Consider the following 24,415-nt stretch of genomic DNA (forward strand, 5'->3'; position numbering starts at 1 on the left):
ATGTTTCTAATATTAAACAGGCCGAGACTGACTCTGGTATAGAAAGAAAACCACTCCAATTATCAATTCTGAACATGGAATGGAAACTGGCTGAAATTTTCCCATGTGCACTTGTTGCACAAATTAAAATCTGTATATACCCTCTGTATATATTCCAACTGGTAGGAATCCAAACCTCTGGATATCAGTGTAAACTCTTTCATGTTTGAACTCTGGGCTCTCAATACATCAACCTAGAATAGTTGGCAATATGAATCACCAAAAAAAAAACAATTTTGTAGCAAAAGACAGGGCCCTTTTTCCAGTTAAGTTGAAGAATCCGAACTGGCCCCCTTTTCCCCAATTGTATGTAAACTCACCTCAACACTCCTTATAACTTGCCCCATAGATTGCTTCAGTACAGCCACTAACTCTCATCTTATTGAATCAACTGGGATTCCACATAGTTAGCAGAGAAAATGCAGTGAATGATCAGTGCTGAGAATTAACAGTGTGATCTTTAATTCACAAGAGCTGCAATCTATGTATTAGGCTACCTTTTCCAATACCGCACTTAGATACAATAGTATTTTCCAGACAAGTTTTTATTAAACTGATAATTATTTATAAAAAGGCTCATCTGCTACGTTTGATCAGAAGAGCATCAAAATTAATTAACTAAACATGTAACTAAAATTTGTACGAGTGCAGTGCTATTTCTATGGAGTCTACCTGACTGCAGTAGTCTTATTTCAGAAACCACAAAAATAACTTCAAAACCCCAAATACAACTTTTTCAATACTTGCAGGCTTTTTGCTGATCAGATCGTCAATGCTACTGTGTCATCAAAATATAGTATACTGCACCAAAATTAAAATAAAACAGCCTGAGGGTGTTTGTGTAAATCTACTTCTGCCATTTTATTTCCTTCCACTGGGGCTTGGCAAGATAGAAAAAAAAACATTTATCATAAGTTCATTCGGGGCTGTGCGAGAATTCCCCAGTACTTTTCACGTGTATCATCTGTACAGGTGACCACTATATAATTGTCCACATTCCTCCAAATTAGAAGTGAGTGCAGTAATGCAGTTTCCTTGCAGCTCCTATCGTCTTGCTGGAGTCAACAGCTGGGTAGTTGTCAATGAATCTGGGAAGAGATTGTGGTAAGTTGGAAGTGGCACATATGCAGCCGTGATCATTTTTCCTGTGAAAGAAAAACAAGTTAAAATTCCATATCAAATTAGGCACAAAAGCAAATCATTTAAAGACTGTCTCAGTCTCCCAACCAGGATATTGCAGATTCAATTCAGGATCTGAACAAGCTTAGCTAACCACAGCCAGAATGAAAACTGGAGCAACATAATGGGCATCATCAGTACCTCGTTCTAATCTAAGGCTCGCCCTAAGCATAGTACACTGAGAAGCTGGAATCTGTGGATAATCCTTTGAGCACTGTACACTCAGCGAATGTTTAGACATGAATTTTATATTGTAAACTTAACCTCTAAATGTAAAGTACAATAAAGCAAAACACTACTATATTGAAAGAAACTGGTGCGTTAGCCCTTTCTGTAATACCTTTTTGTACTGTAATGTAATGTATTTTCACAAATTTAAAACAATCAAGTGTACTTAAAAAAAATTACTTGAGCAGCAAGGCCCACCCCCCCTCGCCAACATCTATTTCTGTCTGCACATACTCAGTTCAGGAAAGAAGCTGGGCTGGATCTAACCAGACCCCTCAACAGATATTGGGCTAAAACCCAATTAACCCAAAGATAATATACATTTGTAAAAGCGTCTTGTTCAAACAAAGAGTCATGGTCAAAAATCATAGAAAGAAGCCAATGTCTTCACAAAAACAGAAAATACTGGAGGAACTCCAGACAAGGCAGCAGCTGTAGAGAAAGAAACACACAATAGGTTCCAAGGAGTCATATCGGAATTGAAACATTAACTGTTTCTTCCTCCACAGACACCATTGACCTACTAAGTTTTTCCAACATTATCAGTTGTTTCAGATTTCAACATTCATAGTATTTTGCTCATGTGTTAACATCATCACAAGTAGAAGATGGCAAAAAAATCTATAATGGAACTAAAACTGCACCAAACATTGCCCTGTACGTCATGTAAGTTTCCTCATCAATAACAACACTCTCCAGTTTTCCAATGTAATTCAACTTACATATATGTAACTTCGATGAATAGGCTATTCAAACTTGCCAGCCAGCTCTACCACACTAAATAATGGCTAATCATCTACTTCAACATCATAGGCTCTTTCCCAGTATCCCTTGATATCATCTACTAATCTGTGTCATTAAACATACACTATGTCTGAGCTTCCATAACTCCATGGAATGAAAAATTCCACAAAGATTCACTATCTGAAGTAATTCCCCCTCATTCAGTTCTAAATGGGCTGCCTTTCGTTCTGAAACATCTGGTTCTATAAACTCTCACCCAACAAAAGCCAAGAGAAATACACTTTCAGCCACCCTTTACGAGTTTTACAAGTTTCGAGCTTAAGCAATATGCACAAATGTGTGAAAACAACTTTTAGCATAATTTCAACAGTAACCTACCAGCAAACCACCTTCCATGCAAGGCACCAACAGCAGCAGCTGCAGCAGCAATAGTCGGACATTTCACATAGACATTTCCCTAAAATGAGAAATGAATACCGGATTATAGCTTTTGACAAGCAAGTTTTGACAAAGCACCAATATTCAACTTTAGCCTACCATTTCACAAATTTACGGATGCAGTATTTTTTGTTTTCATTAAGTTTTAGCATTAGTTTTTTTTATTCCCCACACTATACTTGTACATTAAGAAAGGATATTACATCTGTTTGCCCACTCGTGACCATTGCTACATATGGAATTGTTCTGACCTAATATTCAAGTGGAACTAAAACAACCACAATTGGTCAGAGCAGAAGGACTACTGAAAACACAAGGTGGAATGTGACCGTAAGCAATTAATGCATAACTAGACCGTATATTAAGAAAAAAGGATGCCTGGAAACAGCTAAACAATGGATTTTGCAGTACAAATGACTGCCTGTGAAATGTTGAATCACAAAAATATACAGTGAGCTTGGCCATTTTTTCCTACTTTGCCTCTGGCAATTCCCCGATTAGGCACACCTGCCTTCTAAAGGTGCCCTTTCAAGTGTTTATCAAATTCTCAACAAAACGTTATTAGTGAATCTACTTCTAGTTTTTCAGAAAGCTCCTTACAGAAATCACAGTTGTTACATTTGAAGAACGTATTTTACTATTTTGCAGTGCATAACAGTACATTATTATAGCGTCAAGTCAGATAGCAGGAGAATAAGGAGCCGAAACCCACAGCACTGAGTGGACTAATTACATAAACTTTCTGCCTGATCAATGAATGGTCTTGTCCTTACTTGAAATTGGTTGCTCCATCAACTGTTTTCTAATGGAATGCTTGTTTTATACTTTCTAACTTGTGCTACACCACTGATTCAAATGGCAAGCTTCTCTGTAACAAACCTCTGAAAATGCCAACACAAACAGAAAACTTTCATTTGGACAAATTACTCACCTGGGGCGAATTTTTGTCCACAAATATGTGAATTACACCTCCATGTTTGTTACATTCTTCAATCACATCATCACGAATTTCTTGGTCCCAGGCTGGATCATCTTCCCTTCAGAAGGAAGTTATGCAATAGTTACCATCACATACTAAAGTACCTCTAATTTTCCTAATCCAGAATCTCAGCATACAGTAAATTTAAAAATAGGTGAAAACATTATTAGGAAATTGAAGCATTAGGAACTCGAAGCATTAGGAACTCAACCACTCACTGACTGTACAAAACTTAGTGAATAGCAAGTAACAAATGTATCCCAAGTAAAATCAATTTGTTACTTTGAGGAATAGGAACTTAAACTTGGAAATCAGACCCGATTACCTAGCTGGGTTTATTAATGACTGACCAGATACATAAAGATAGAAGGACCTAGATTTAACCTATATTGCTGTCTAGGCAATGGTGGATACCAAAATCAAGGTCATCACCTAGGTTAGGAAGGGAAAGGGAATTTGGATGTTCCTAATTATCTCCATTCTGAAAAAGGTGAGGATCCTCTAAGTAAGTTGGTAATCTTCAATCCCATATCAGGTAAACATAAGAATAGGATCAATTGTGATGGCACCTACCACCAAACAGAAATTCCATTTATCACTGGGACTCTCATATAAAAAACTATCTTTGGGAAAGCTTATTAAGAGGTTGCTGTCACTAACAGATCCCCAATATAATTTCAATGCCTCAAATGAAAACATGAATTCTGAGTGTAACATAAAGATAATCAACTTAACTAGAAAGAGCGAACATTTTACAGGCAATTAAAATAACAATATAAAAACTGAAACAAGAATCCAGTGACAGGGGCACACCAGAATATCCCCATCATTGTTGGGTAAGCAAACTAATATATTCGGGCAGCGGCTAAACCCAAAACCCTACATGTGTAGTGTCTCCCACCCACCCTCCTCCTCACCCTTCTCCGGCTCTGTAGCTCAGAAGGAAAGAGGGTAGAATAGGGAGCAAGAGTAATTGGAGATTCAAATGGGTAGAGGATCAGAAAGGAGGATTCTGTAGTCGTGAATGAGGCTCCTGGATGGTATGTTGTCTTCTGGGTGCCAGTTCAGATAGAGTCGACCAGATTGTTAAGGGGGACGGTGAGCAGCCTGAAGTCATGGTACACATCGGGACCAATGACATAGCTAGGAAAAGGGATGAGGACCTGAAAAGTGAATATAGGGACTTAAGGTGGAAACTGAAAGTCAGGACCAGCACAGCAATAATCTCAGGGTTGCGCTACTGGTGCCATGGGCTGGTGAGGCTATGAACAGAGAATGAGTGCAGCTGAAAACGTGACTGCAGAGCTGGGGTAGGAGGGAGAGCTTCAGCAATGTGGATCATTGGGATATCTTTTGAGGAAAGTGGGACCTATGTCAGGAGGAGGGGTTGCACCTGAATTGGAGGGGTACCAATATCCTCGGAGGGAGGTTTGCTAGAGCTCTTCACCAGGGTTTAAACTAATTTGGCAAGGGGATGGGAACTGCAGTTACCAATCAGAGGATGGGGTAGCTGGTGTACAGGCAGATACTGCGTGCAGAGAATCTGTGAGGAAGGATAGACAGTTGATAGGCAGGGTTGCAGTCAGTGTGATGGGTTGGAATGTGTTTATTTTAAAGCAAGTAGTATCAGGAATAAGGGTGACGAACTTAAGAGCATGGATCAGTACATGGAGCTACAATGTTGCGGCCATTACGGAGACTTGGATATCACAGGGCACGAATGGTTGTTGCATGTTCCAGAATTAAGGTATTTCAAAAGGAATTGGAGGGGGGAGGTAAGGTGTGGGAGTGGCACTGCTGATCATAGATAGTATAACAGCTGCAGAGATGACAAGAGCAGGGTTTGTCTACTGAGTCATTATGGGTGGAAGTCAGAAACAGGAAAGGAGCAGTCACTTCATTGGTAGTTTTCTACAGAATCCCCAATAGCAACAGAGACATAGAGGAGCAGATGGGGAGGCAGATTTTGGAAAGGTGCAGAAGTAACAGTTTTGTCATGGGTGACTTCAACTTCGCTAATATTGACTGGAGAATAGCACAAATATGAATGGAGCAGATTTTGTCAGTTGTGTCAAAGAAGGATACCTGACTCAATATGTAGATAGGCTAACTGAAGGGGAGGCCAAATTGAATTTGGTGCTTGGCAACAAACCAGGTCGGGTGTCAGATCTCTCGGTGGGAAAGCACTTCAGTGATAGTGATCACAGCCCCCTGACCTTTACTATAGTCGTGCAGAGGGATAGGAGCAGACGATATGGGCAAGTATTTAATTGGGGGAGGGGGAATTACAATGCTACTAGGCAGAACATGTGAAGTATGAACTGGGAGCAGATACTCTCAGGAAACACATGACAGAAATATGGTGGTTGCTTAGGGAGCACTTGCGAGTGCTGGATAGGTTTGTCCCATTGAGGCAAGGAAGGGATGGTAGGGTGAAGGAACCTTGGATGACAAGAGATGTGGGACATCTAGTCAAGAGGAAGAAAGAAGCTTTGTACTTAAAGGTTGAGAAAGCAAGATCAGGTAGGGCTCTAGAAGGTTACAAGGTAGCCAGGAAGGAACTGAAGAATGGACTTAGGAGAGCTTGAAGGGAACATGAAAAAGCCTTGGCGGATACAATTAAGGGAACCCCAAAGTGTTCCACACTTGTGAGGAACAAGAGGATGTCCAGAGTGAGGTAGGGCCAAACAGAGATAGTGCGGGGAAGCGGTAGTGCAGGGAAGCGGTGTCTGGAGTCGGAGGAAATAGGGGAGTCCTTGATGAATACCTTGCTTCAGTATTCACAAGCAAGAGGGACCTTGTTGTGAGAAAAGTGTGAACCAAGCTGATATACTAAACCAGGCTGATTTTAAGAAGGAGGATGTGCTGAAAACTTTGAAAAACATGAGGATAGATAAGACCCTTGGGCCAATCGGGATATATCCAGGGTTACTACAGGAAGCAAGGGAAGAAATTGCTGCAGTCTTGGCAGTGATCTTTGTGTCCTCACTGTCCACTGGGGGTACCAAATGATTGGAGGGTGGCAAATATTATTCCCTTGTTTAAGAAAGGGAATAGGTATACCCTGGGAATTGCAGATCAGTCAGTCTTATGTCAGTGGTGGGTAAATTATTGGAGAGATTTCTGAGAGACAGGATTGATGTTTATTTGGAAAAGCATTGCTTGTTTAGAGATAGTCAGCTTGGTTTTGAGGGGGGCAGATATGCCTCAAGCCTTACTGAATTCGTTCAGGATGTGACAAAACACACTGACAAAGGTAGAGCAGTGGATGTGGTGCATATGGATTTTAGCAAGCGATAAGTTTCCCCGCAGTAAGCTCATTCAGAAAATAAGGAGGCGTGGGAATCAGGGAGATCTGACTGACTTTATACAGAATTGACTTGCCCATATAAGACGGAGGGTGGTAGCAGATGGAAGATATTCAACCTAGAGCTCGGTGACCAGTACATATTCCGCAGGGATCGATTTTTATAAATGACTTGGATGAGGAAGTGGAAGGGGTGGGTTAGTAAGTTGCCGATGACACGAAGTTTGGAGGAGTTGTGGCTCGTGTGGAGGGCTGTTGTTGGTTACAATGGGACATTGACAGAATGCTGAGCTGGGCTGATAAGTGGCAGATGGAGTTCAATCTGGAAAAGTGTGAAGTGATTCAATTTGGAAGGGTGAATTTGAATGCAGATTACAGGGTTAAAGGCAGGATTCTTGGCAGCGTGGAGGAATAGGGATCTTGGAGTCCATGTCAATAATCCTTCAAAGTTGCCACCCAAGTTGATAGGGTTGTTAAGAAAGCATAAGGTATGTTTGCTTTCATTAGCAGCGGAATTGAGTTTAAGAGCCCCGTGGTCATACTGCACCTCTATAAAGCCCTGGTTAAACTACACTTGGAATATTGTGTTCAGTTCTGGTTTGCTCATTATAGGAAGGATGTGGAAGCTTCAGAATGTGAAGATTTACCAGGATGTTGCCTGGACTGAAGGGCACATCTTAATGAAGGAAGGCTGAGGGAGCTAGGGCTTCTCTCATTGCAGGAAAGAAGGACGAGAGATGACTTGACAGAGGTGTACAAGATGATGAGTGATATAGATAGAGTGGATAGTCAGAGACTTTTTCCCATGACGCAAATGGCTATCATGATAGGGCATAATTTTAAGAAAGGTGGTTGGAAGAAGGTTTAGGGAAGATGTCAGAGGTACGTTCTTTACAGAGTGGAGGGTGCGTGAAATGCACTGCCAGCAGTGGTAGCAGAGTCAGATACATTAGGGACATTTAAACAACTCTTGGATAGGTACATGAATGAAAGTAAAATGAAGGGTATGTAGGTTAATTTGATGTTAGAGTAGGCTAAAAGGTTGGCACAACATCAAGTGCTGAAGGGCCTGTACTGTGCTGTACTATTCTATGTTCTAATTCAGATCACGGTTCTGCATTGGCCACTTTCAGTCTATTCAAACACTCGGGAACAACATAAAAGCACATTATCATTTAGGGTAGAAATTAATTGCAACATAACTACAGAATCTCAGTAGGGGCCCAAAAATGCATTCAAGTCTTCTGTGAATTTGCAACTGTTTTCAAGCGGTTAACATGACACAATATCACTTTGCCTTGGATAGCAAGCTGATAGTTATCATCAGATTTCTATGCACACAACTTAGGAACATTATTTTTAAAAAAAACGTTTTGATGCTCATTGCCACGCACCAATCATTAAACATTTTGATGCCGCTAACAGGTTGAAAAAGAGGCACACCTATAGCAACTGGCCCTAGCAACAAAAGTGATGTACTTTAACAACTTGCTAATTTCTTGAATTAGATTAGATTAGATTACTTAGTGTGGAAACAGGCCCTTCGGCCCAACAAGTCCACACCGCCCCGCCGAAGCGCAACCCACCCATACCCATACATTTACCCCTTACCTAACACTATGGGCAATTTAGCATGGCCAATTCACCTGACCTGCACATCTTTGGACTGTGGGAGGAAACCGGAGCACCCGGAGGAAACCCACGCAGACACGGGGAGAACGTGCAAACTCCACACAGTCAGTCGCTTGAGGCGGGAATTGAACCCGGGTCTCTAGCGCTGTGAGGCAGCAGTGCTAACCACTGTGCTGCCCAAAATACATTATACATTACATAATACATTACATAATACATAAATGAATAAAACATTATCTTTTCCCCACATTAATTATCAGTGGATTTAATTGACAACCTATTCAGTTTATATAGTCTGATAATTCAAATTTCTGCAGCAGTGAATTCCCATGTTCTTGTATTCGTTACATTAAATCATTCCGATTATTTGTCTCAAAGGTCACTGAATGACTAGATTATAAATGGAAAATAGCTAGCAAACAATGCTTTATTTGGCGTTATATTTTAGAATGTAATTCAGAAAAACAATCAACAGAAAAGAATTCAAAAACACTTACGACTGTGGGTTAAACATGTTGGAGAGCTGAAAACACTGCGTCGCTATTGGTGGGGTATTTACAGTCACAGGAGGATTCAGTGCTGAAATAACAATAAGACTTAAAATAATGCCCAAAAGACTAATTATGTATCTGCTTGAATACGTATGTACATAGCAAATATAAGCATTTTTAGTTTATGTACTTTCAATAACTTATAATTGCCCTTAACTACTTCAAAAAGTAATTAGTGTTCACATTGCTCCTGCATAACTGCAATGCCTATAACTTTAAGTGTGTCACAAACTGCTCACACTGTAGAATTTTAGTTATGTGCCAGTTCACTTTTGAAATTCCAGAACTACCAGACATCTTAAAAAAACTAAAAATAAGCTCTTATTTAAATAGTGCTATTCACAATCTCAATATCCCAAACAGCATTACATCCAATCAAATACATTTGAAGTACTTAACAGATTGAGAATGAGAAAAATGACATCATTACGTACTGCAGTGTTGCGTCATGGTCACATTAGTTTAAAAAAACCTTATGATCATAAGGTAGAATGCTTGCAGCACTCCAAGCGCAGCCTTGACCCACTCAATACAAATTCTGGAATATACATAGAGGATTCTGTTTCTCAGTTCAGTACAGAAGTGTTGCACTTTTGGAAGTACTGACTTTCCAGTAAACAAAGGCATCAGATGCCTGTTGGATATAAAAATCTCCATGAAACCTTCTCCAGGGTGTCCTTTCCTTAATTACTGAACAACAGGTTAACTTGAAGAATGCGACTTATTCACTATGCCTACATTTTGAACTGCACACAAGAACTAAGTGCAGCACTCTGCACTTCGATTTGTTCAACTGTTAAAGAAATGTGATAATTTTCTAGTTTAAATTTAGAAAAAGAAAATTCCTGCAAATTTTTACCTTCAGTCTGTTGGATAATTCTTGCTTGCAAGTCTAAGTACAAAGCAAAAACAGAAAATATTAAAGAGTTGTATTTAAAACAATGTTAATTAACATACAAATCTTTGCTCAACCAGCCTGGTAGATTAAAAGTGCACACTACACAAATCATCATATAATTAAAATACTATACAAAGAAAATCAAAGCTGTAAAGTACTGCAGCACTAAACATCAAACTTATTATTAGGACCCTGTAATGGCAAGTACTGTATTTTTGATCAGATATTTACATGTTAACTAAACTTGATTGTGAAACATGAAGATTTGAATTAGGGGATAGGAGAAGGCCACTTGACTGGACTGGTAGGACTGAAGGGTCTAATTTCCACATCTGTATGACTCTATGATTGCTCAAGCGATTCAATAAAATCATGGCCATATCCACCTGCCCCCATTAAAATTTTACCCCCTTATCAAGAATTTATCCAAATCTGCCTTAAAGATAAATAAAACTTCAGCACCCCCACAGCCAAACAGAAAAAGAAATTCCCTTAACATTTCATCACAGAATATCACACTTCATGATTATGTCAAAGGGGCAAACTGTATCTAAAGGAAATATAATTACTAAAACTAGGGTATGCAACTTATGATATTCTTCCTGTGTTCTTTCCTAAAAGAAAATGGTGATACACAATTCAGATGTAATTCACAGGTAGTAGCCACCTCCTAGCCTTCTCTTAGCATTTCTATCATCTACCCCAAAGGGACATTCTGTGGCATGAATACATTACACAACTTAAGTATGGGGAACCTCCCCACATCCATGCCCAGAACAGCTTTTGTGTCCAGCATTTTCTCCCCAACTTGCGCGACTCCTGTCAGCTGCTGAAAAGATCCAACTTCAATGAGATTAACTAGAGTAGCGCAAACCATACAGTGAAGCTAGAATTTTCCAAACAATAGATCAATAACTCTCGCTCTATTATATCTGTCCAGTTAGCCACGGAAATAAAGATCTACATCACTGATTCAACATTATGGAATAGAAGTAGAACTAGAGTCACAGAGATGTACAGCATGGAAACAGACCCTTCGGTCCAACCTGTCCATGCCGACCAGATAGCCCAACCCAATCTAGTCCCACCTGCCAGCACCTGGCCCATACCCCTCAAATTCATATACCCCATCCAAATGCCTCTTAAATGTTGCAATTATACCAGCCTCCACCACTTCCTCTGCCAGCTCATTCCATACACATACCACCCTATGTGAGATTGAAGAAAACACAAATTTCTCACCCATTTCACTGGTTAGAAAACAAGGTGTCCCGTTTTCGTCAATGTTAATATTCCGCAAGAGCTGGTTTGTCCTTAGAGTTGAAAATCTATTATTTACTATAATATTAGCAACCTTTCCAGTCTTAACAGAGGTACAGAACAGATTCCCCCAAATTTGACCATATAGTGATAGTACTGCAATGCTAATGGACGAGTTGGACTGAAGGGTCTGTTTTCATGCTGTACATCTTTATGACTTAATTAGGACATGCACAAACACCAATCTTGTTCATTGCTTAAAAAGTCTTAAAAATCTAATCATACCCGTTACTGCTGCCATGGCACCCAATGAAATATTGCCACTCATCTGCAATGCTTGCTGTGCTGCTGGGGGAATTTGCAACCCTGTTCCTGAACCAAAATAAAATAGATAAATAAGAAAAGCAGACATTGCAAACAAGAATAATTATTGCATTAACAACATGTCAATACACAAATATTTAGGAACCAGATGACAAAACAGACAAATTCACTACAAGTGAGAAAATTCAGTAGGTTTTAAAAAAAATTACTCTAACTGGTAGACCTGAGGCAAGTGGTGTTCAAAAGGATAGGTGCTCCGACCACGTTCATTTATATAAACAACTGGGACTCAAAAAACAGGACTGCAATTATCTGAGGCAATACAAAGTTTAAAGGGGTACAGTTAAACTGAGAAAGAAGCAACAAAATACAACATCATTAGACCAAGTTTGAAGAATGGACTTTGACATTAATATTAATGCAGATAAATGAAAGGTGATGCATGTTGGGAGTAGGAAGGATGCAGATGAAGACTACATATTACTTGGATAGCAAAAGCCTTAATGCAGAAGAGAGGTAAAAGAATATAGGGGTGCACATTCACTCAATTTGAAGTTGCGATGGCAAATTAAGGTCACAGAAGTCCAGCCTTTTGTGCAAAAATTAAAATCACATTTCATACAGCATCTTAGATCTTGGTATGACACAAAGTGCTGGTCACAATATAACAAAAAAGGAGACAAAGAATGAGATGAGACAAAAACATATAATGATAACAAAATAAACAGGGTGCAACCATCAGGGAAAACTAACAGGCTTGGGCTCGATGCTTAACAAAACCAAGCTGCAGGTGACATAATGGAAGTATTTGAAACTATGAAGGGCTTGACAACATAGGAAGATGCTTTCACATGTGAGAAATTCTGAAGTTACAGGATATAAATCTAAAACCACTATTAAATCCAAGAGGCAATTCAGGATAAGCTTCTTCATCCAGGGAGTGGTGAGAATATGAAACTAGTTACCAACTGTTATTTGCCTCAGCAACTTCAAAGATACATTTAAGCAGAAGCTAGATAAATAGATGATACAGACAGGAATAAAAAAAGATACAAACACTCTTCGGACAAGATGTCAAAGGAGGGTGGCAGCTCATGTGGAGCTAACATAGCACAAGACCTGAGGGACTGAACTATCTCCTTCTATATGGTAAATTCTATGTATAATTCATGATACACAATTTAAAAATTCCTAAAACTGGCTTCTCCACAACTGTGAATCTAGTTAGAAGAGAATATAGATGAAAACCAGCTCTATAATATCTACTGTATTACTACTGTAAAAACGACCGAATACAATTGTAAACAATTTGCAGGTTTTTAAGGGGACAGGCTTGAGCTTTCACAAGGGTCTCAGTGTCTTGGCTTACTCTACAGTGTGGCTCCAAAGGACCAGTAACATTGTTGATTTTGGAAGTCAACTACTAATAACTTGAACAAATTCATCCATTCAGTCAAAAATGGATCAAATGCTGCATGCTATTCAGATTCAAGTCAGCATTTTCAGAAAAGGAAATCATATTACAATTGCATCTCAACAATGTTGCTCCGTCTGCTGTAGGATGATTAAATTATAGAATATCTTTATCAATCTTTTAACCAGAGGACAGAACAGACTGGACTGAGGAATCTTGTGATGAAAATTACAAAGTACAAAACCTATGCAACAAAACCAAAGAAATAAAATTTCAAAGTAGTCCATTGAGTCTATATGCAATTGAATTTAAAGTGCTACTGTAACCCTATTCAATAAGTACAGAGGATGAATGTGCAGGATAAATTTCACAACAGTTTAAAATCTTCCTACCCACTCCTATTAAAATACCTTCTGCAAGCCTAGCCATCAACTGTAGGCGTCCTGTCGTTCCAAGGTCAATGCCAGTCCTCTCCAGTTCATCGCTGTCCAAGAACGAGCTTGCATTGGATGAATCTGATCGCTCTGTAACATGACCAACCTTCATTGGTCTACCAGCAAGCTCAAAGCCATTCAACTGTTCCAAAGCCTTCTTTGCACACTCAGCATCAGAAAACTGAATAGAAAATATCAAGTCACCAATTAGTTTTATAAATTAATTTGGGCAATGATTAAAAAGTTCTTGCTTTTTAGAGAACTTGTTCAAAACAGATGATGGAAAAACTTATTTCCAAAAAGGGGAACAAAAACCTCGGACTTACTGTTATGAATCCATAACCTTTTGACCGCCCGGTTTCACTATCCATCATCAGTTGGATGTTTTCAATCTAAGAAAGCGAACAGTAAGCACAAAATCATAATTTAAACAAACTTCAAATATGCATGTAAAAATATATAAACTCTATGCCTAACCTATAAAGGCCAAACCTTATTTGTAGACATTCTACCAATCAAATAAAATTCTGAGATAATCTGCTAACCAGTTCCAATTTTCAACAAGTACAAACCTATCATCAGTAAGGAAAGACTCCCGTGTAGAACTGAACCAATTTACAAATTTCGGATGACTGTAGTTGAGTGCAAATTGCCGAGACAGTAATTGTTAAAAACTTAAGTTAAGATTCCACATCAATGCTTGCCTTAAAAAAAGGCCTGTGGTTTCAAGAAAAGCATAACTGGCAGATGAATATCAGACAAGATTTGTAAAAGATTTAAAAGAACGCTTAATACTGCGAATGATAAATCAGCGTATGTATTGATTATTGGCTAATCTTTGATAAGCAGGTGGCTTTACTACCCTGCTGAGGTTGAGCTTTTTAAAAAAAAAAGTTCGAGTATAGGCTTTTTTCTCTCGGCAATTAGAGTCAAAGTGTCATAGACATGTACAGCATGGAAACAGACCCTTCGGTCCAACTCGTCCACACCGACCAGATATCCCAATCCAATCTAGTCCCACCTGCCAGCACCCGGCACATATCCCTCCAAACCCTTCTTATTCATATACCCATCCAAATGCCTTTTAAATGTTGCAATTGTACGATCCTCCACCACTTCCTCTGGCAGCTCATTCCATACACGTACCACCCTCTGCGTGAAAGAATTGCCCCTTAGGTCTCTTTCATATCTTTCCCCTCTCGCCCTAAACCTATGCCCTCTAGTTCTGGACTCCCCGACCCCAGGGAAAAGACATTGCCCATTTAACCTATCCATGCCCCTCATAGTTTTGTAAACCTCTATAAGGTCACCCCTCAGCCTCTAACACTCCAGGGAAAACAGCCCAAGCCTGTTCAGCCTGTCCCTGTAGCTCAGATCCTCCAACCCTAGCAACATCCTTGTAAATCTTTTCTGAACCCTTTCAAGTTTCACAACATCTTTCTGATAGGAATATTCCAACAGTGGCCTAACTAATGTCCTGTACAGCCGCAACATAACCTCCCAACCCCTGTACTCAATACTCTGACCAATAAAGGAAGGCATACCAAACACCTTATTCACTATCCTATCTGCAACTCCACTTTCAAGGAGCTATGAGCCTGTACTCCAAGGTCTCTTAGTTCAGCAACACTCCCTAGGACCTTACCATTAAGTGTATAAGTCCTGCTAAGATTTGCTTTCCCAAAATACAGCACCTTACATTTATCTGAATTAAACTCCATCTGCCATTTCTCAGCCCATTGGCCCATCTGGTCCTGTTGTAATCTGAGGTAACCATCTTTGCTGTCCACTACACCTCCAATTTTGGTGTCATCTGCAAACTTACTAACTGTGCCTCTTATACTCGCATCCAAAACATTTATGTAAATGACAAAAAGTAGAGGGCCCAGCACCGATCCTTGTGGCACACCACTGGTCACAGGCCTCCAGTCTGAAAAACAACCCTCCACCACCACCCTCTGTCTTCTACCTTTCTGTATCCAAATGGCAAGTTCTCCCTGTATTCCATGAGATCTAACCTTGCTAATCAGTCTCCCATGGGGAACCTTGTCGAACGCCTTACTCAAGTCCATATAGATCCATTACAAACAATCAGTTAAGAAGGGCAGTTTTCTTTCCCTAAGGGACATTCATGCACCAGACAAGTTTTTTCTAACAATTGATAGCAAGTCTGTGGGTTGACATTTGGCTAGCTTCTTCATTCAGATTTTTCATATTTTACCAGCTACCATTGTCTATCCTCTGATATTAGGGTTCTGGATTACTGGTGGAAATGTGTTGCTGGAAAAGCGCAGCAGGTCAGGTAGCATCTAGGGAACAGGAGAATCGACGTTTCGGGCATTAGCCCTTCTTCAGGAATGAGGAAAGTTTGTCCAGCAGGCTAAGATAAAAGATAGGGAGGAGGAACTTGGGGGAGGGGCGTCGGAAATGTGATAGGTGGAAAGAGGTCAAGGTGAGGGTGATAGGTCAGACTGGGGTGGGGGCGGAGAGGTCGGGAAGAAGATTGCAGGTTAGGAAGGCGGTGCTGAATTTGATGGATTTGACTGAGACAGGCTGGGGGGAGGGGAAATGAGGAAACTGGTGAAATCCGAGTTCATCCCTTGTGGTTGGAGGGTTCCTAGCCGGAATATGAGGCGTTCTTCCTCCAATCGTCGTTTCGCTGTGGTCTGACAATGGAGGAGTCCAAAGACCTGCATATCCTTGGTGGAGTGGGAGGGGGAATACTAGGCCAGTGGTATTATCACTTAAATGAAAAATCATTCATGAGACATGCATGTCACTGGCTGGGCCTTGCCCATTCTTAGTTATCCTGGAGAAGGTGGTGTTGACCTGCCTTCTTGAATCCCTCAAGTCTATTTAGTACAGGTAAACCAATTGCTGTTAGGGAGGGAGTTCCAGAGTTTTGACCTAGCAGCACTGAAGAAATGATAATACATTTCCAAGTTAGGATGGAAGAGTGGTTTGGAGCATAGTTTGTAGGTGGTGTTGACCTTTTTCTGCTGAACTTGACTTTTTGGATGGTAGTGATTGTTAGTTTGGAAGATGCTGTCTAAAAGAGCCTTTGTGAATTCTGCATTATTTTCTGCAGACTGTTGCCATTGTGCATCAGCGGTGAAAAGAGTAAATGCTTGTGGATGCAATGCCAACCAAACTGGCTGATTTGTTCCGTATTGTGTTAAAATTTCTTGTTGAAGCTACACACATCCGGACAAGTGACAAGCATTCCAATACACTCCTGACTTATGCCATGACATACGCTTTGGGGTAACAGGGTGGTGAGTTGCTTGCAGTGAGATTCATAGGCCCTGAACTGTTCTTGCAACTACAGTACTTATTCTAGTTCAATTTCTAGATAGCCATACACCAGGATGTTGATACTATGGGATTCAGCAAAGGTAATGCCACTGAATATTGATGATATCCAACAAAAGAGAATCTATGTTTAATCAGAAGTGTTACAGGGATACTTAAACACAGATCAAAATACACCAGTCTAACAGAACTTTTATTCCTTATTTTGCAACAAAATTTGATTTAGTGCATTTAGTGAATTCTTCAGACCAAAGCCCCTCTAAATCTTGACATCATACTTACTCTCCCAAAGGGCTCAAAAATTCCTCTCAACATTTCTTCAGTAATATTGAAGTGCAACGATCCTACATATAGCCTCATTGGTCCAGCTGTGCCTTTCTGTAGGTTGTTAGCAAGAGCTGCTGCTCGGTTCTTCTCAGCCTGTTTCACATAAATGACTGAAGTTAACCTCTTTTGAAGTAGTACATAGAATCCACTCGTTAAAATTGCTTCCAAATAAACCTGTTGGATTATAACCTGGTGCTGTGTGTTTTTTTTAACTTTGTCCACCCCAGTCCAACACCAGCTTCTCCACATCAAGTTAGAATACTATGATTGTAACCAAGGTAAGATGAAATTGACAGCAAATTGTAGAAATATTACCAAAAAAAAGAGTATATTTGCTAAATGTTAGAACACTGAAAGAATTCCATTTTAAATAACGGTGTCCATGATGGTTCTTTTATTCAGATAAACAACTGAATTAAGTTTGAAAAAAGATCCCAGATTCTTTTCATGACAATATTAAACCTTGTTCCACTAAATGAAAGTTGCAAGGTAACTAAGCCTCTGGCACAAAAAGGCTGCTCATCAGCTAAGAGAAAGTAACTGTCTATTTATCGAGTATTTTAATAAGTTCATTGTTGACTTTAATACATTTTCCCTTATTTGCTCATTAACTATACACATCACTGGCAAGGTAAGCATTTATTAACCAACTGTAACTGCTCACGAGAAGGTGACACTGCTGTTTTCCCTTGAAATGTTCATCAGCTACAGCCGCAGAGTTATGGAGGGGATTTCAATTAAGTGACAGACAAATAGCAAACATTTCCAAGCCAGAATAATCTGTGGTATGAAAGGAAACTGAGGTAGACAATGTGGCTGAGGTATTAAGTGAATACTTCAAATTTATCTTTATCAAAGATGCTGTCAAAAATCAAAGAGAATGTAACTGTGACAGCAGGTAGGCTAAAAATTGATGAAAAAAGATATAAGGCTGATTTTAATTAAAGCTGATACAATCATGAGGATCAGAGGATGAAGAGGAAGAAAGCATGAAAATTGGAAGCACTGTCCAAAATCTCCCAATCCTGCTTTGATAGAGTTGTGCCAGAGAACTGGTCAATAGAACGGTTTAGATGCTGGTTAAAAGGGCTTTAAGCACAAGCTCGAGATGCAGAGTTCATTCTGACATTGAGGAATTTCTTATAATAGGTCAATCAGCAAAATTCACAAATGTCAATTCACCAGCATGAGCTCATTAAAGACAAATTGTGTTATCTAATTTGGTTGAGGACTTTTTTTGATAAGGCAACACAGTTGACCAGAGTAATGCAGTTGACGTGGTGCACACAGACAGACAAAATATATTTAAAGAGCCTTATAACAGGCTTGTCAGCAATTGAATAAAATGGGACAATGGCACCCGGATATAAAATTGGCTGAGTCAAGAGAAACTGTGTTGTAAGATTTATTTGGGGTCTGGAGAAAGGTACACAGTGAGGTTTCAGGGAATGGTAGTAGGATCAGTGCTTTTCTTGATTTAGATGATTCATGACATAGACATAGGGTATTAAGGGATAGGGGACCACACAAAAAAAAGACATTGAAATACAGACCAAGGGGGCATAGCTTTAAATTAAGGGGGGGGTAGGTATAGGACAGATGTGAGGGGTAGGTTCTTTACTCAGCGAGTCGTGAGTTCATGGAATGCCCTGCCAGTAGCAGTGGTGGACTCTCCCTCATTATGGGCATTTAAGCGGGCATTGGATAGGCATATGGAGGATAGTGGGCTAGTGTAGGTTAGGTGGGCTTGGATCGGCGCAACATCGAGGGCCGAAGGGCCTGTACTGCACTGTATTCTTCTATGTTCTATCTAATAAGTACATTAAAAGCAGACCAAGCTTCAATCTGAAAGGCCAACTCTTGTTCTGTGATGCTTACTATCAGGCAACTGTCAGTTCCCCTTTTGACAAAGTTGTTTTAAAATGTAGATTGCCAGGGTCATGACTAGAATGGCATAATAGACTGCTCATCAGTTGTGTGATGCATTAAACGTACTTAATTGGGAAAAAAGTTTTATGTTAAAGGTAATAGATACACAAACTGACCAAAACTGAAACATTACTTTGGATGTACCTGTTGACTAAGAGTCAACACACTAAGCTTGCAAACTGACGATTGGTTCTGTTGTCAGCCCTATCCACTGAAACTTTCAAGGAAAACTTCCACACAATTCTTGCAACTTCAAAATGGCATATCATCTCATTTCTAATATGTCCAATGTTACTAATTAAAATATGATAGTTACACATACCCAATTAACACCTAGCATTTATAGTGTAGAAAAGGGTGCCACTGAGTTTCACAGGGGCATAACGAAAACAAACAAGATGCCAAAGACCAAAAGAACGAACTATCAAAATAACAGTTAGGCTTGAAGTGGCAGAGAGATTTTTGGGACAGAGTCCTACAATATCTAAATCACTGAAGTAATAATGTTGGAGTACATAACAGAAAAACGGCAGGTTATTTAGTCTAATGATTCAAGAAGTTGGTGAAGGCGGTGTTTGGTATTCTTTCCTTTACTGGTCAGACGATCGACTGTATGAGTTGGGTGGTCATGTTGTGGCTGTCCAGGACATTAGTTAGGCCACTTTTGGAATATTGCGTGCAATTCTGGTCTCCTTCTTATCGGAAGGATGTTGTGAAACTTGAAAGGGTTCAGAAAAGATTTACAAGGACGTTGCCAGGGTTGAAAGATTTGAGCTATAGGGGAGGTTGAATAGGCAGAGGCTGTTTCCCTATAGCATCTGAGGTTTCCCTATAGCATAAATACCATTGTCACTAACGCTGTAACTTTTAGGCTATTCAGTGCTCTGCAAGTGTCCTGCATCGAGCTACACATCCTGTCCCCATCCTGACCTTTGCTGACCTACACTGCTTCTCCATCTTGTTTCTCATCTCAAGTTTTAATTTTAGACTCAGAGATGTACAGCATGGAAACAGACTCTTTGGTCTAACCTGTCCATGCTGACCAGATATCCTAACCTAATCTTGTCCCATTTGCCAGCACTTAACCCATATCTGTCTAAACTCTTCCAATTCATATACCCATCCAGATGCCTTTTAAATGTTCCACCACTCCACCATTTCTACCACTTCCCCTGGCAGCTCATTCCATAAATGCACCACCCTCTGTGTGAAAAAGTTGCACCTTAAGCCCCTTCTATATCTTTCCCCCCTCACCCTAAACCTATACCCTCTAGTTCTCCCGCGTCAGGGAAAAGACCTTCTCTATTTATCCTCTCCATGCTCCTCATGATTTTATAAACCTCTATAAGGTTTATAAGCAACAGTTGATGCTTGACTATATCGGGGTGTGAGAATATGAAACAAAGCAATTGCTATACTCTCTGACTCTATTTAAATAGCATAGCATTCAATAAAAGTAAGCAACGGAGGCAAGCGGGGAATCAAGGTAAATTAATACAATCAATGATTGTAATGGTTAGGCTTGAAGAAGCACATTGATTGGCCAAATAAAGTTGGTAGAGCCAGTCTTGAAAAGGAGTTCATACAACTTAGTGGTAACTTTCTTGAATGGCACGCTACCGGACCTACAAGGGAGTGTGCAACCTTAGATCTGGTACAGAGGAACCTCGATTATCCAAATATCAATTATCCAAATATCGGATTATCTGAAGGAGATCTCGTGAGCTCCCGATAGAAACATTACATCAAAGATGCGTTTCCAACACTGACAGTGTCTTTTGTTTACAGTGATTAAAAGAGAACTCAACTTACTGAAATGCTGCCAAGAACAGTCCTGGACATCGACAGGAGCCCAGGCACCTCTCCAAATGACTGACCTCCCGCGCCCTCTCTTTCCTCCCTCCACTTTCCCCAGAGGTCCACACAGGTGTGTACCCTAAACCCCCCCTCCCCTTCCCCAGATTGTCTCTCCAACACTGCCCCGTACAGGGCAAAGGAGCCTGTCAAAAAGTTTCAGTAAAACGTTGTGCGCGCGCGCATGCTATTTGGAGACTCATCCCCCAAAAGACAGTCTTGTTGTTGGTGTCCAGTCTGGCTGCCCCGAAGAGGGGACAGGGGCAGAAGTGGGCGATATTTGGGATGAGCAGGGGCTCACATGCAGTGTGTTGCTGCCTAGTCTCCTGATCGGAGAGTGGACTTAACACAAAACTCCCGAGTACCAGAGGTAAGTCATTGAATCAATTAACAGAACGAAGTAGTGCCCATCTCGTTAAGATAATTGAGATTCCTCTGTATTGTGTAATGAGAAAGTAAAATTAATGATCTCGTATTTAAGGATCCTCTTGGAAGGAGTGATCACAGTATGATCGAACTTCAGAGAGAAATGGAGGGTGAAATAGTATCATCTACAACCAGGCTGTTATGCTTAAACAAAAAAGACTATAATGGGGATGAGGAAGGGGTTGGCTAAGTTAGACTGTGAACATAACGTATATGGTGGAACAGTTGAGCAAGTGGAGGACTTTCAAAGATACTTTTCACAGTGCTCAAGGAAAGTATATTACAATCAAAACCAAGGATAGTATGGGTAGGAAGACTAGCCTTGGATAACCAAGGAAATAAAGGAAGGAATTCAGTTAAAATCTCAGACTTACGAAGTAGCTAAGAGTAGTGGGAAACAGGAAGATTTGGAAAATTTTAAAAAGCAACAAAGAACTACAAAACAAGCAATAAAGATAGATAGATTATGAATGCAAATTAGCACAGAATATAAAAACAGGTAGGAAAAGTTTTCATAAATATATAAAACAGAAAACGGTGGCTGAAGTGGTCCAAGGTCCTTTGCAGGATAAGAAAGGGGAATTAATATTGGGTAATGCTGAAATAGCCGAGGCCTTGAATAACTATTTTGTGTCAGTCTTCGCAGTGGAAGATGTGCCTAACATACCAAAGAATGTTGTTCAGGATACAATGGGAGGTGAAGACCTCAATTCAATCATTATCACTAAAGGGATAGTTTTGAGCAAACCTGTGAGTCTAAAGGTACATATGACCCCCTGGTCCTGATGGAATGCATCCCAGGGAGCTGAAAGAAATGGCGAAAGTTACAGTAGATGCAATAGTGGTAATTTATCAAAATTCATTGGACTCAGGGCAGGTCTGGAAGACAGCGAATGTCGCGCCACTGTTTAAAAAAAGGGTGTAGGCAAAAGACAGGTAACTATAGGCCAGTTAGATTCCAGCATTTTAAGATGTTAAGCTATCAGTAAAGAAGAAATAGTGAGACATCTGGATGTAAAGGGTTCCATCAGGCTGACATGGATTCAGGAAGGAACTCGACAAATTTACTGGAGTGCTTTGAGAATGCAACAGGCGCAGTGGATAGAGGGGAGAGGTAGATGTTGCATACTTGGATTTTGAGAAGGCATTCGATAAGATGCTGCACAAAAGACTCATCCATAAGATAAGAATGCACAGAGTTGTGGGGCATGTACTGGCGTGGATAGAGAACTGATTAACCATTAGAAAGCAGACAGGTGGGATAAATGGGTGTTTTTCTGGTTGGACATCAGTGGTGAGCGGGGTGCCTCCAACTGTTCATGATATACATAGAAAAGATTTGGAAGAGCAGACCAAGTGTAATGTATCCAAGTTTGCTGATGACACTAAACGGAGTGGAAAGGCAAACAGTGCAGAGGATGTGGAGGGTCTGCAAAAGACTTAGATGGGTTAAGTGAGTGTACTCCATCTGCCATACCTGTAGTCAATGTTGGTAAATGTGAGATTTATCCACTTTCCAAATAAAAAATAGGTCAGAGTGTTACTTAAATGGTGAAAGATTGCAGCATGCTGTTGTGCAGAGGGAATTAGGAGTGCTCATTACATTTTTTTACATTACATTACATTACAGTGTGGAAACAGGCCCTTCCGCCCAAGTCCACACCGACCCGCCGAAGCGCAACCCACCCATACCCCAACATTTATCCCTATACCTAACACTATGGGCAATTTAGCATGGCCAATTCACCTGACCTGCACATCTTTGGACTGTGGGAGGAAACCGGAGCACCCGGAGGAAACCCATGCAGACACGGGGAGAACGTGCAAACTCCACACAGTCACCTGAGGCGGGAATTGAAACCGGGTTTCTGGCGCTGTGAGGCAACAGTGCTAACCACTGCGCCACCGTGCCGCCCATGGATCGCTAAAAGTTGATTTGCGGATGCAACAAGTAATCAGGAAGACAAACCAAATATTGGCTTTCATTGCAAGAGGATTGAATTTAAGAGTAAGGAGGTTCTGCTACAACTGTACAAGATGTTGCTGAGGCTGCCCCTGGAGTATTGAGCACAATTCTGGTTTCCTTACTTGAGGAAGGCTTTGGAGATGGTGCAGATGAGGTTTACTAAGTTGATTCTGGAGATGAGGCGGCTACCCTAGGATGAGAGGTTGAGCCGCCTGAGACTGTACTCGCTAGAATTTAGAAGAATGAGAGGGGATCTTACAGAAACATATAAAATTATGCAAGGGATAGATAAGATAGAGACAGGCACGTTGTTTCCATTGATGGGTGAGACTAGGACTGGGGGACATGGCCTCAAGATTAGGGGTAGTAGATTCAGGACAGAGATGAGGAGGAATTGCTTTTCCCAGAGAGTAGTGAATCTATGGAATTCTCTGTCCAGGGAAGCAGAAGAGGCGGTTTCATTAAATATATTAAAGACACAATTGGATGGGCTTTTGCATGGGAGGGGCATTAAACGTTATGGGGGATAATGCAGGTAGGAGGAGCTGAGACAACAGATAGATCAGCCATAATCTTAATGGATGGTAGAGCAGGCTCAATGGGACAAATGGCCAACACCTGCTACCATTACTATGAAAATATGAATATTCACAACTTTAACTTAGGTTGTGTTGAATGACTAAAATGAGCCAAACCCAAATTAGAGGAACGCAATAGTGAGCTTTGAGAAACAGGAGGCTGGATCATCACAACATTAAAGGGTGGTGAAGTAAGAGGTTACCCAAGTGCAGAAGGGTTAATAATCAACACAGACTTCAGCTATGGACTCTTGTGGTACTGCTCCTACCTCTGGGTCAGGAGGCATGGGTTCAGGTCACATCTATTCCAGTGGGGTGTCATAACAGCCCTGAACAGGTTGATTAGAAAAAAAGATCTAGAATTCAGCTAATATAACGTAGTTTCTAATCTGAAGATTATATGGAGATAAAATTCCCTCACCTGTGAAGCCTGAACAATAATTGGCACACCAAGCAGCTTCTGCCCAGTTAAGCCTATGGCGAGTGGAACAGAGCTCACATCAACAAATTCCACATAAGCAATTCCTTTTGAACGCCTTGAGTTCCTATCTGATATCATTCTGACGTCTCGAACCTGTACAAACACAGATGCAATT

At 40.5% G+C, this 24,415-nt stretch overlaps 1 protein-coding gene across 5 annotated transcripts in view; it reads right to left on the reverse strand.

Annotated features, from left to right (window-relative positions):
* rbm39a (RNA binding motif protein 39a) overlaps nucleotides 1–24,415 on the reverse strand; it is a 46,297-nt gene continuing 21,882 nt past the window's right edge. For all 5 annotated transcript variants that reach the window (XM_087994738.1, XM_087994734.1, XM_087994737.1 and 2 more), the window contains 10 exons: nucleotides 24,241–24,393; nucleotides 17,022–17,159; nucleotides 13,754–13,819; nucleotides 13,404–13,608; nucleotides 11,541–11,627; nucleotides 9,957–9,989; nucleotides 9,044–9,125; nucleotides 3,560–3,665; nucleotides 2,569–2,647; nucleotides 1–1,184 (listed from right to left, as the gene is read on the reverse strand). In XM_087994738.1, coding sequence (XP_087850864.1) covers nucleotides 1,084–1,184; nucleotides 2,569–2,647; nucleotides 3,560–3,665; nucleotides 9,044–9,125; nucleotides 9,957–9,989; nucleotides 11,541–11,627; nucleotides 13,404–13,608; nucleotides 13,754–13,819; nucleotides 17,022–17,159; nucleotides 24,241–24,393 — 1,050 coding nt within the window. In that variant the 3' untranslated portion in view covers nucleotides 1–1,083. The remainder of the gene's footprint in view (nucleotides 1,185–2,568; nucleotides 2,648–3,559; nucleotides 3,666–9,043; nucleotides 9,126–9,956; nucleotides 9,990–11,540; nucleotides 11,628–13,403; nucleotides 13,609–13,753; nucleotides 13,820–17,021; nucleotides 17,160–24,240; nucleotides 24,394–24,415) is intronic.

This window comes from Chiloscyllium plagiosum, unplaced genomic scaffold, assembly GCF_037043375.1.
Source record: "Chiloscyllium plagiosum isolate Xiang-an unplaced genomic scaffold, Cpla_swu_hap1 HiC_scaffold_15, whole genome shotgun sequence".
Classification (NCBI taxonomy): Eukaryota; Metazoa; Chordata; class Chondrichthyes; order Orectolobiformes; family Hemiscylliidae; genus Chiloscyllium; species Chiloscyllium plagiosum.